Genomic DNA, 12,299 nt, shown 5'->3' on the forward strand with positions numbered 1-12,299 from the left:
TTATTGATCGATCTATCCATCTAATCTCTCTCTCCCAATCTCTGGTTAGCGCTGCGGAATGTGCAATATAAAATAAATGAAATGTCAAACTCTTCTCTGCCACATCTGTAAGACGAGCGACTCTCCTCATTGTTCATGTGTCATAATTGTATATAATTGACTTTTAAGCACTAATGGCTTTGACCACAAATGCTCCTCCTAGCAGCTATTACCACACTTCATGCCTCCTCCAAACATTACATAATAAACAGTCTCCTTCTCCTCTCTGAATAAAAGAACCACCCCTAAAGCTCAATACTAAACCCAGATCCGATAAGTGACTAGAAGTGGCTGGAGATTTACAGATAGTGCTCAGACCTCTTAAGAATTAAACATCATTAGGAATCTCTGCCCTAGTAATAGACCCCGTCTTCATCATTCTCACCCCACCCCTCCCAGGTGCAGGGCTTACAAAGAGCACCTAAGAGAGGCCACAGCTATGTGACCCAGGTATTTACTCACCTAAGCTGAACACACCCATAGGAAGAATGTGCCATGCTCAAAGCAGATTGCATTCACAACGGAGTCAGGGACAATGTGGAGCGTGGACTCCCAAACAAAAGACACGAGCACCTTAAAGGGAATGTAATAATATATATATATATATATATATATATATATATATATATATATATACAATTAATTTAATTTTTACTAATTAAAACCAAATAGTGAGACACAATATTCTTTTCTAATCTGTTTTTATTTTTTGATTGTAGATTTTTTTACTCTATTTTCTATACATGATTATGGGGGCAGCCATCTTGCCTGAGCTGCTGTTAACAGCATTTAGATATATGCGTTACAGCAGCCACATGGACCATAGGAACCTGTGAACAGCAGGGGATAGATTGATTTGTGTGGAAGAGCTTTCTAGGCATGCTCTGTGACCTGTACAGAGGTCATTTGCAGGGAGGGGGAGGGGGGGGGGCCTTGTCAAACACTTGTTACCTGTCAGTGTAATCCTGCCTGTGATAATACTGAGATGATTGCTGAGAAGTGATCTCTATAGAACAGGAAGGGTCAGTCTATTATAAATGGTGGATCCTGTGTTATCTATATAGAGGTGTTACCGGTCATTGTAATCCTGCCTATGATGATAAGGAGATGTCTGCTGAGAAGTGATCTCTACAGAACAGGAAGGATCTGTATATTATGAGGCTCAGTGACCAGAGTAAAAACTGCAAGATTTTAGGATTATTTTCTAGCATACATAATGACATTAAAAAAAAACACCAAAAATTCTTAAAAAATGTATTTAACAAATTCTTACTATTTAAATAATAGGTCATTTTCTTATGACCTATTCCTTCTAAGTGAGGACCTAACACTACATCAAAGCCCTTAAATCAACTGTACGGTCAGTCGCTTTGCATATGTCATGGTTGAATAGCTAAATTCAAGCCTCTACATCCTTTCCTTAAAGGGTAACTAAACGTTCAGAAAACTTCTGACATGTCAGAAGTTTTGATTGGTGGGGATCCAAGCACGGAGACCCCCACCAATTTCACATCTGCCTGCATTGCTCCTCTTTGAAGCCAGAATCACAGAAGAAAAGCTGTATTTTAAGGCATGTATTGCCTTACAATCTAACTGATGAGACTGTGGTTCAAGGCAGTGAATGCCTAGCAACCAGACGGTCTCAAATTACTCAGCTGTTTAGCACAAGGCAGGACTGGCAATATTTTGATGGGGAGAAAGGGAAAAAAAAGGTTAAACCATCACAAAACTGATCCTGAGAATAAAAGGGGCTGTAGAGTTCATTTAGCACTGCGTCCCTTTCACGGTTATTCCCTGCACAGCGGCGCTCCCAGTCACCTGCTTGTGTAGGGAACTGCAGTACGGCTTCACTCATGGTCCCTGTGTTCAGACTCCCAATGATTATAAAGTGATGGCACGAACTAGGGATATGCCATCACTATATAAGATGGGAATAACCCTTTAATATAGGTGGCATTAAATACCACCCAATGACTTGACTTTTAACTGACAATAATTGGAGCCATCATAAATTGAAATAAAGAGGATGTCTGGATTAGAAAACCCATTTTCATATACCCTATTGGGGAATTCCAATCTCTCATTTGAACCTTCTCTTGATCTGGAGGACCTTGCACTGTGCATTACACCGATTGCCTTATTCATTTCAATGGTAACTGTGTAATGCTGCATTTTCCCTGTGGTGGTGCTGCAGGAGAATTCAACACTTTTCACCAGGTTACCCTGCAGATCACAGCTGATCGCTGGAGATTTTAGCAGCTGGACACCCTATGGTCAGCCTATTTTTAAGAGACCTTCTAACAAATATGGATTTCACACAGCGAGCAGCCCTTTTAAAAGCCAACAAGCTATGCATTTCTGTTGTCATAGGCTAAATTGTACTGATTGCTATATGTAAACAAAGAATATATTTGGTTGTTAGTCTAGATATGAGTGCCTAATGTAAGACGGCATTAAATGTTAGAATGTTCGTATCTGAAAAAAAGAAGCTTTATGTAAAAACGCGTGTAATGTTTGCAATAATTTTAATAATGAGATCCAAAAATTGCATCTTTGCAAAATCGTAGCATGTCAACCCAGTATTAGAACAGGGGTGATTCTAATTGTCTATGGCCAGTATAACCAGAAAAAGATTTAATGAATACACCACTTTCTATGTTACAAGTAGCAGGACTGAGGTCAGGAGGGCTACAGACCCATGAAAGGATGCATATGACTCCAGGCTGTATGAAGCGCACCATTGTTCTATTTCAGTACAACCAGCACCTGCATCCACAAGTATCACTGCTCGAAGACCCAAGGCCATTCCACCATGCTGGGACAGTCTCTGAACACCAGTTCTCCCAAGTCCAGAGTGAAGCACTTACTATTTGTTATACGCATGAGATCTAGGTTACGTGAAGGGAATGTTACACATAAAGCAGAATTTAGACGGTGCAATAATCTTCAGGTTTGAGCAGGTTGGGGTATTTTTGGTAACTGAAGATACTGTAAGTACATATATATATACGCTTCTGTACCTCCAAAACTAAAAGTGTGGAGGTGCATAAACATCTGGGTCTCCTGTGTTTTCCTAGAAGCAGGAAAAAGGACTTGTGCAACTTTTTAACTTACATCATACCCCCAATGGGGCAGCAGTGGAGCTAAGAGAGTGCCCAACAAAGAGCAGAAGTGCCCATGGTATAGGTGTGCTCTTCAACTGCGCCACCACTGCCTGTACACAACTCACCCTTCAACCAGTCTGGGGAGGAAGAATTGGAAATGTGTATACTTTAAAGTTGCACCCCGATGATTGCGGACTTTGGAGAACTATTGTATTAAACTCTAGTACCTTTTTAACCATCCTTTGCTCAACTTACGACCCCTATACAAGGGCACCAGTAAAGCTGCCGATATGTGACGGATGTGAAGGATGCTTGTTCCCGTGCATCCAAATGGAAGCTATGTGAACACTACAGTGAAAACTAAATCATCCCAACTGCAACATATCCAACGATCCGTCACATTTTTTGAACTACTGTTTATACATTTGATGCCACTTTATTTTTAAATGCATGGTCATAGTTTTCTACATTAGGCTATAGGTACATGTCTGACTGTGCCAAATGTAGTTGGAGGGTTTGCTCTGTTGGTAGAAATCACAGTCTGCAGGCAGTAGCTCTAGTGACTACATGTCCCAGATGCAGCTTTCAGACACTGGAAAAGGCACAGGAGAGGCAGGAGACTGTGCATTGTACAGCAGCATTCATAGCGCAGGCAGCTTTCAGACACTGGAAAAGGCACAGGAGAGGCAGGAGACTGTGCATTGTACAGCAGCATTCATAGCGCAGGAAGCTTTCAAATTTCAGCCCATTGCAGGGAGAGGCAGAGATGACTGGTTGGCAATAGCCTTACATCTTCTGCAGAAAAGGGGGAAGCAGCCTGGAGGAGATTCAGTGACAACACAGGGCTAAAAAAGATTTGTGCTTGCCCCCGCTGCATTATTGGTTTGTTTGCGATGCGACAGCACAGCATTGTGCATTACATTCTGCCTTATATTTTATTACTCAGAAACCTACAAAAGATAGCAGTGACACCAGGCATCATGATTACAGGTGAGAATTCACAGGGGAAATTGGTTTTCACCAGAGTTTTAAAAGAGGATCTGTCACCTGTCTGGACATGTCTGTTTTAATAAATACTTGTATTCCTATTAAATAATAATTCTGGAAAATCTTTTCTTAGAACTCTGCGTTTCCTCTCTTATTACTCCTGGAAATAAAATGAATAAGCGGATGACTGGTTGTTGCCGTCCACCTTGTCAATAGGATGTGTCCCTTCACATTCTGACTTCCAGCACTGTAGGGACACGGCCCATTGACAGGGAGAATGGTAACACCCATTTGTCAATATATTCATACAGTTCCAGGAGGAACAACAGAGGAACAACACAATGGAAAGTTCTTAGAAAAGTTGCTTCAAAATTGTTATTTTATGGGGAAAGCAAGTATCTACTAATAAAGACATGTCAGGAGAGGTGATGGGTCCTCTTCATCAGGTCTTGTCCTTGTTATCGTACAATTTAGATTTGTCTGTTGCCGCAAAACGATTACATTTCTTTAAAAGATCATCTTCACTTTGTCAGTAGTAATCATACCTGTGTCGGTCCCGTTCACAAAGGTTTTCCATGCACTGGTAGAACTGTGGAGCTTCTACTCCATCAAGAGATGGACTTTCACTGTAAGGCTGCCGCTGACTTGGTGTTGCAGATCGGGACGTTGGCACGATAACAGTGTTATTGCTCTTACCAGTGAGTAGGTCCTGATAAATAGCAGCAGCGCTCTCCAGAAACTCTATATATATAAAACAGAACATAATTCAATGTTTACATCACACTCATCACCAAGCTGTGCACCATGTGTCGTTACTATAGACGTACTGCCCAAAGTAAACCAGCGTTCTTTATCCCCCTATAAATCTAGAAGACAAGACTTCCTGTAAGGGGCTGGCGACATTAGACAGATACCGCCATACAGACAACAGATACTTGCCAGCTTGTGCATTCTAATGATAGGCCTTGTGTGACTTGTTTGATACTCACCAGAGTAATAAAACTGGATCTGGAAGGCATACAGGAAATCAGAGAATGACATGAGGCAGTCCATTGCATCGTCCATCAGCACAATCCTGACAAGAAAGAAACGGAGAGAGAAACCAGACACTGAGGAAAAGGATAAGGATTTGACCATTACAAGATGGTGAAGCATAAAGGAGGAGTTAACGAACAACGGAAAAGGAGCGCATAAACATTACTAAAGGCCCTTTTTAAATCTGGCCATACAAATGTTCGTTCCCGATAATTGCACTGCGTAAACAGGGCACCTATTCAGTTGATGAACGAGTTCATCAGATGATCGGCTCTTTTATGCGGCCAATAAAAATGGTGGCTATTCGGCAGAACATCTCCCTGTGTAAACAGGGAGATGTGCTGCCGACATAATGCAAAAGTATGGGGACTTGAATAGAATATTCAAGCTTAATAAAAGCTAAGTTGTATAATTAATACATATATTATATTATATTATAATTGAAATGGGAAGTAACTAACGGGAACCAGCCCGTCAGTCGATATCGGAGAACGTTATAGAAAATGTATGGGGAACGATCGTAGTAATGATCGCTCGTCCCCATACATTATTGCAAGAGACAGACGCTGCCTATAAAAGTGTATGGTGAAGCAGGAGGAGGGAGCAGGAGAAGAAAAAGAGATTCAGACATGCTGCCAATAGAAGCCTTTGGAGAGGAGAGGGGGAGCAGGAGCTGAGTGAAAGACACAGATAGGTGATGCAGCTTCCTGGTAAGTGATATATTTCACCCCAGCTACACTGCTCAGTAATGATGTATAATCTCCTTCATGCTAACGAAGTGCTTATATATATATATATATATATATATATATATATATATATATATATATATATATATATATATATATATATATATATATGATAGAGGAGGAGCTATGTGAGCAGTATATAGTAGACATGATAGCTGTTCGGCTCCGCCCACTAGCTCAGGGAAAACTGAGAATTAGAGATCGAACCTTCAGAGGGGAAAACTGTTAAATAATGTAGAATACAAGTCATATAATGGCCAGAAATAGTGTTATTCCTCATGTACACACAGGACAGCTTAGCGGCGGACAGGGGCGTAGCTAAAGGCTCATGGGCCCTGGTGCAAGAATTCAGCTTGGGCCCCCCCTACCCCTCCAGACCCCCACACACGCCTATGCCCAGCTGCCTTGCCAACAGACCCCATGAAATTCCCCTGAAAAGTTAGGTACACTATAAGGGTTTCTATTGTTTTAGAATTTAGATGTTCCTTTTCCTGAGAAGAAGAAGAAGAAGCAGAAGAAGAAGCAGAAGAAGAAGCAGAAGAAGAAGCAGAAGAAGAAGAAGAAGAAGCAGAAGAAGAAGAAGAAGCAGAAGCAGAAGAAGAAGCAGAAGAAGCAGAAGAAGAAGAAGAAGAAGAAGAAGAAGAAGAAGAAGAAGAAGCAGAAGAAAAAGAGGCAGAAGAAGAAGAAGAAGAAGAAGAAGAAGAAGCAGCAGAAGAAGAAGAAGAAGAAGAAGAATATAGCGGATTGAATGAAGGGCTATAATGCCTTTATTGTTTATGAGCTGCTAACAATAGGGTGATTGACAGAGGCAGCTGAAAACACCAATAAATTAACTTCGGAAGTTACGTAAGGTTATTACACTGTATTATGTGTCGTGTTTACACTTAGTGAAAGACTCATTTCATGGCTCCCTAAGAACACTTATATTCTCCAAGTCATTTACTGTAAAGGGTATTATCAAGAATCGCTTTAGGTCAGAGCAAAGAGGGGGAATTGTCTGTACATTCACTTTCGGCGAGACTCCATAAACAAGTGCTTGCTTCCGATCTTCTGCTTACTGTTAAAAAACAAGAATTCCTTTAATCTGGAATTCTGATGTTCAAGAATCCTCGCTGCCCCAGCATCCGGCACTTTAAAAACTATTTCTGGTCCTTTAAATGCAGAACTAACACACAGCATGCACTCAATATTAGTGTATCGAGGGCGAGGGGTCGGCTGCGTTTCCCTCATTGGGTACATATAAGGGTATATGTGCATCATAGAGGGGATCACCTGCTCGGGTTCCCCTTGTATTAGTCAGAGGTGAGAACAGCTAGAAAGAGCATCTCACATTCAGGAGGACCATGTGTTACGTGGTTGTCTATTCATTTAAATTGGAGACTTGTAATACCACATCTGGACTGCAGTGGCTGCTGCAGGACAACTGTGCGGCAGCCAGCAGGAAACTATATTCTGCCTGTGATTGATCATAAAATAGATTGGGGGAACATATCAAGAGATTTCCGCAGGTTTTCTGGTGTAAAAAAAAGTCGCAAATTTTTGCGCATTCCGTAGTTACCCCACAATGTGGGACATTTTCGTTTTCTCGACACTTTCCGAAAGGGTTGAGAAAAGAGGGTGGGATTTAGCTGAAGGGGACAGGTCCTCCACCGAGACAACAGATTACTCCAAATCTACACTTGTTTAGAGCAGGCGTAGATTTACATTTCTGTCGCACGATCAGCCAAATTCCACCAAATTAAATTTGTTTAAGTCTTGTGTTTGACCCGCCAATATTAATATATGTCCACCACTGTGACTGCTGAGAGATACTAGTGGCCGCCAGCTGTCGAGACACCACAGAAATCTAAGTAAATAGTAATAGGCCCTGTATTTAGGTCTATTAACCGGAGCAGAGAGCAGCTACAAAAACATCTCAATCTGGAAGACTCAACACTTCCATGCACTATATGGACAGACCATTGATTTCAAGGAGAACTGTGTAATGCTTCATTTCACCTGTGGTGGCACTGCAGAGGAATTGAACAATTGCAGCTGCATCCCCCCACAAATTACAGCTGACCAGTGGAGTCAGCATCTGGACACCCTGTGATCATATCATGTTTAGGGAACCTTTCTAACAAGAAAGAATTGTCCAAAAATGGAGAACCCCTTTAAAGAACTCTGGATGGGAGTCTCAGACTTGCATTGAGAGACTGACCTCCGGTTCCTACAGCAGACGGTACAGGAGTCAGAATTGAGATCACGTGACCCAACGGCAGCCCGAAACAGACCGTCTATACGTGAAATACAGTCCTAAGAAACGATACATGACAACCTTGAACTATATCACATTTGCAAACGAGGGGGCGGAAAATAACGCCGGAGTGCTTCTTTATGCTACACTGAGGTATATTAATGGTAGTAAAAGCAAAAGGGTTGCTGATAACATAATTCACTGGAATAGGAAGTTTCTAAAACTGTAAAGCCCTGGAGATGTGAGCCCATTAGGGGTTCCGTTTTTCGTTCCTTATATCACGCTCACTGGCACAACCGCCAAAGCATCACATTCCCCCTCACATCACGTCTCCTGGCGTCTCTTTCATGTGTTATTCCAAAGCTCTCTGCAGATCTGTCTGAAGTTTTATACCAAGTGTAAAAAATCTGTTATCCCCCATCACCCCCCTCAGCAAAATCTAAAAATGAAGAGAAGTCACGGTAGGTGCGAATTAACTACATTGGCGCTGTGCAATAGCATTAGGCTTCAGCACCGCCGTCTAGTGTGCTGCGTGGGTGTACCTGGGATGTGTGTAATCTCCAGCTGGCCGCTGACCTAAGTCAATGATCCATTATACGCAGTGCGAATGTGGAACAATATTGTCCTTCTTGTCTCGTGCTGCTCGCACGTTCAGTCACCGCCATGCGAATAAATTGTTCTTAGATAAAAATGTTGCATGTCCTGCAGTTGTTTGGGCTGGGTAAGAGAATGTGAGACCTTAAAGGAGAAGCCCAAACCTATATGATATTACTCTAAGGAGGTTTATTGATGATCGTTGAGAAATTGTCATTAAAGGAGTATTCCTACCTTGTGATGTGGGGATCCGACATTGGGGACCCCTGTCAATCCCAAGAATGATGGGACCAAGGTCCCCATGGTATTTCTTCTGCAAAGCTGCACTCTGGTCCCATTCAAGTGCATGGAGCTTTCCTGCCGTGCCCTGCACAGTGAGTGGCCAGGAACATTGCTGTCCAACAAAAGACTGAGGAATTGCAGGGTTATTCCCATCCTTGACATTTATGGCACATCAACAAAAATATGTCATAAATGTCTGATAGACGCGGGTACCAGTTCGGGGACTCGCATCTAAATTGAGAATAGTGGTCACCCTACCGCGGACTGCCTGGCAAGGAGGCCGCAGATTCCAGGCAGGGACTATGTGGATAGGTGGCCACGCATGGACGCGGCTCTCCTTATGTTCTATGGGAGTTCTGGAAACTCTCATTGGACTTAAAGGGGTTTTAGGTGATAAATATCGGATTGGTGGGGGACCGACCTCTGGGACCCCAGTTGATCACGAGAACGGACTTACCTTGCTGTTCCTGAGAGACCCCCACCGATTAGATATTTATTCCCTATCTTGTGGATAAGTGATAAATAATGGTTATGAGAAAACCCCTTTAATGGAGAAAGACGCGCACATGCGTGGCCGCCACTCCACATAGTCCCCGTCGGGAATCAGTAGCCGGCAGTTGCCTCACCAGGCTGGGGGGGGGGGGGGCTCGGGTGACTTCTGTTCTTGATATAGGCGCAGACCCCAGAGGTGGGACCTGCATCTATCTAACATTTATTGCCTATCTTGTGGAAATGGGAATAACCCTTTAACGCTGTGAACCTTGTCAAAAGGGGCGTGTTCCTGCACAGTCTGGGACTGTGAACACTGATTGGACAGTGTAAGACACGCCCCCAGATGGTAACACCCAGTTGTTAATTATGCATACATTTCTAGGAGGAATAACAGAGGAACGTCACAGCGTAGAGCTCTAAGAAAAGATGTTCCAGAATTGTTATTTTATAGGGAATACAATTTACATTTTTTTAAAAAAACGACATGTCAGGAGAGGTGACAGATCCTCTCTAACTGCGCCAATCTTGGGCGGACTGGGTTGTGGATTATCATTACATACTATTTGCTATATGTGCCACGTCTATGCTGCTCGTCAGTCTGTGAGAGGCCACCAAACTTTTTAGCTTCTACCTCTTCACCTACAGGGATTAAAGTCAAATAACATCAGGGAAAAAGTGGAAACCAGGAGTCGCAGTGACCGTGTACACTCACCTTGCTGCTTTCTGCGTCAGATCCATAGGGAAGTCTGGGCAAAGCATCTGGAGGAGACATTGGTATTCCTTCATAGTCAAGAGATCTGCAAGACAGATAGATAATATTATGCCAGTATATGTTGATCCATCTATCGCTGGGTATCATAGGTTGGTAAAAAAAAGCGGCAATACATCTGGGCCTAATGCAAAGAACCGATCAATACCCTTTTTTGCTATCAGGACAAAAGATAAATAGATATTTCCCATGATAGGAGCAATTTTCCCAATGGAAAATGACCTGAAATTAAATAAGCCTGCATTCTTATTCACAGTTATATCCCCGCCACATTTTCCTCGTCTCCTCTTGCTTTGCAGATTTCAGTGTCAGTTTTAACTGTAGTTTGAGAATTGTATTCATGAAATATCCCTTTAAGGAACCCACACACGTGGCAGATTTGTTATGATTGTTTCAGCAGCAAATCTGAGGTCAATCTGAAGCAAAGAATCTGGGTTATGTGCAGATATTGGTGCGGATTCATAGCAGATTTAACCCTTTCTACTTTAAAAAGGAGGAAATCCGCTGTGAACATCTGTAACCGAATGCGCACGCTCTGATTTCTGTGCGGAAAATGTTCTACATCATGTGGACAGGATTTGTTAAAATATCAACCACACGGCTAGTACTGTAATCCGCTGTGGATTATCCATGTGCAAATCTGCACGAAAAATCTGCAGCATCTCCGTCCTGTGTGTAGGGGGTCTTAAGCAAGCTATATAGATGCAACCTGACACCTCTCCTGACACATCTATCTTAGTAAATACTTGTGTTCCCCATGAAATAACAATTCTGGAACATATTTTCTAAGAACTCTGCATTGTGCCGTTCCTCTGTTATTCCTCCTAGAAATGTATGAATAAATTGACAACTCTGTTATCATTCCCCTTTTAAAGGGGTTTGCCCCTACACTGTCTCACTCTGTCAGCACTGATTAGACATTGTCAGACTGTGTAGTACTAGTGACACACCCACGACTAGCATCATCCAGTTGTCAATTTATTAATAGATTTCTAGGAGGAATAACAGAGGAACAGCACAAAGTAGAGTTCTAAGAAAAGATGTTCCAGAATTGAAACTTCATGGGGAATACAAGTATTTAGTAAAACAGACATGTCAGGAGAGGTGACAGGTTCTTAAGCTTTCATGATTTAGACCAATGGTCCCCACCATCGGGACGCAGAAAAATGTCGGCCCGTGGATCATTTGGTAGCAGGCCGTGGTATCCGGCATCCGTAGGGAATTCCGGGCGAAAAAACGCACCAAACAGTGGAGCAGCTTTTCGCCTGGAATGTCCACTGCGGAACACTGCTAGCAGACTGTGATTGGCTGTAGCGGTCACATGGGATGAAACGTCATTCCAGAAGGCCAGCCTGGAGGATGAAACACTGACTTCTGGGTAAGTATAAGATTTTTTTTGAGTTGTGTTTTTTGTGGCGGAACCAATGCGATTCCGCCGCAATAAACGCAACAACTGCTATTTGTTGGGGGATTTACCTCTCCATTCAATTCAATGGGGAAAAACCCGCAACAAATCAGCATCGTTTACGCAAATACAATTGACATGCTGCGGAATAAAACTCTATATATAGGAACTTTTGTCTGATCGGGGGGCTACATTTTGGCGTCGGCGGTTAGCATTCTTCATAATAATATACACGGAGGCATCATAGAAACACATTCAATTGACTGAGTTACTGTTCTACCTAAAGGGTGTCTTCCTGATCTATTTTAGGTCGCCTGCCTGTGTCGTACAGAGCTCAATGACTATACAGAGCAGGGACACGGGTGGTCAGGATGTCTCATATGAAGAGGGGGTGTCAGAACCTCGCTGGTGTTTACTTAGTGTATAAATATCTGTAGCACGGTATAATTTGCACAGTGGTTTCCCTCCCTAAAAATCTTCCCCTTCTGCCACAAAGCTCTTGGGAGCGGCTCATGGAGTTCTTGGCACAGGTTAAAGGCATTACCACCGACAATGGTATTTCAACACGGGGCAGGGAACAACCACCAGGGCTGCACTGACCTCCGCA

At 42.7% G+C, this 12,299-nt stretch overlaps 1 protein-coding gene across 3 annotated transcripts in view; it reads right to left on the reverse strand.

Annotated features, from left to right (window-relative positions):
• Positions 1 to 12,299, reverse strand: part of CSTPP1 (centriolar satellite-associated tubulin polyglutamylase complex regulator 1) — a 102,653-nt gene that overhangs the window by 15,309 nt on the left and 75,045 nt on the right. For all 3 annotated transcript variants that reach the window (XM_075837887.1, XM_075837886.1, XM_075837885.1), the window contains 3 exons: positions 10,231 to 10,315; positions 5,120 to 5,205; positions 4,676 to 4,871 (listed from right to left, as the gene is read on the reverse strand). In XM_075837887.1, coding sequence (XP_075694002.1) covers positions 4,676 to 4,871; positions 5,120 to 5,205; positions 10,231 to 10,315 — 367 coding nt within the window. The remainder of the gene's footprint in view (positions 1 to 4,675; positions 4,872 to 5,119; positions 5,206 to 10,230; positions 10,316 to 12,299) is intronic.

This window comes from Rhinoderma darwinii, chromosome 9, assembly GCF_050947455.1.
Source record: "Rhinoderma darwinii isolate aRhiDar2 chromosome 9, aRhiDar2.hap1, whole genome shotgun sequence".
Classification (NCBI taxonomy): Eukaryota; Metazoa; Chordata; class Amphibia; order Anura; family Rhinodermatidae; genus Rhinoderma; species Rhinoderma darwinii.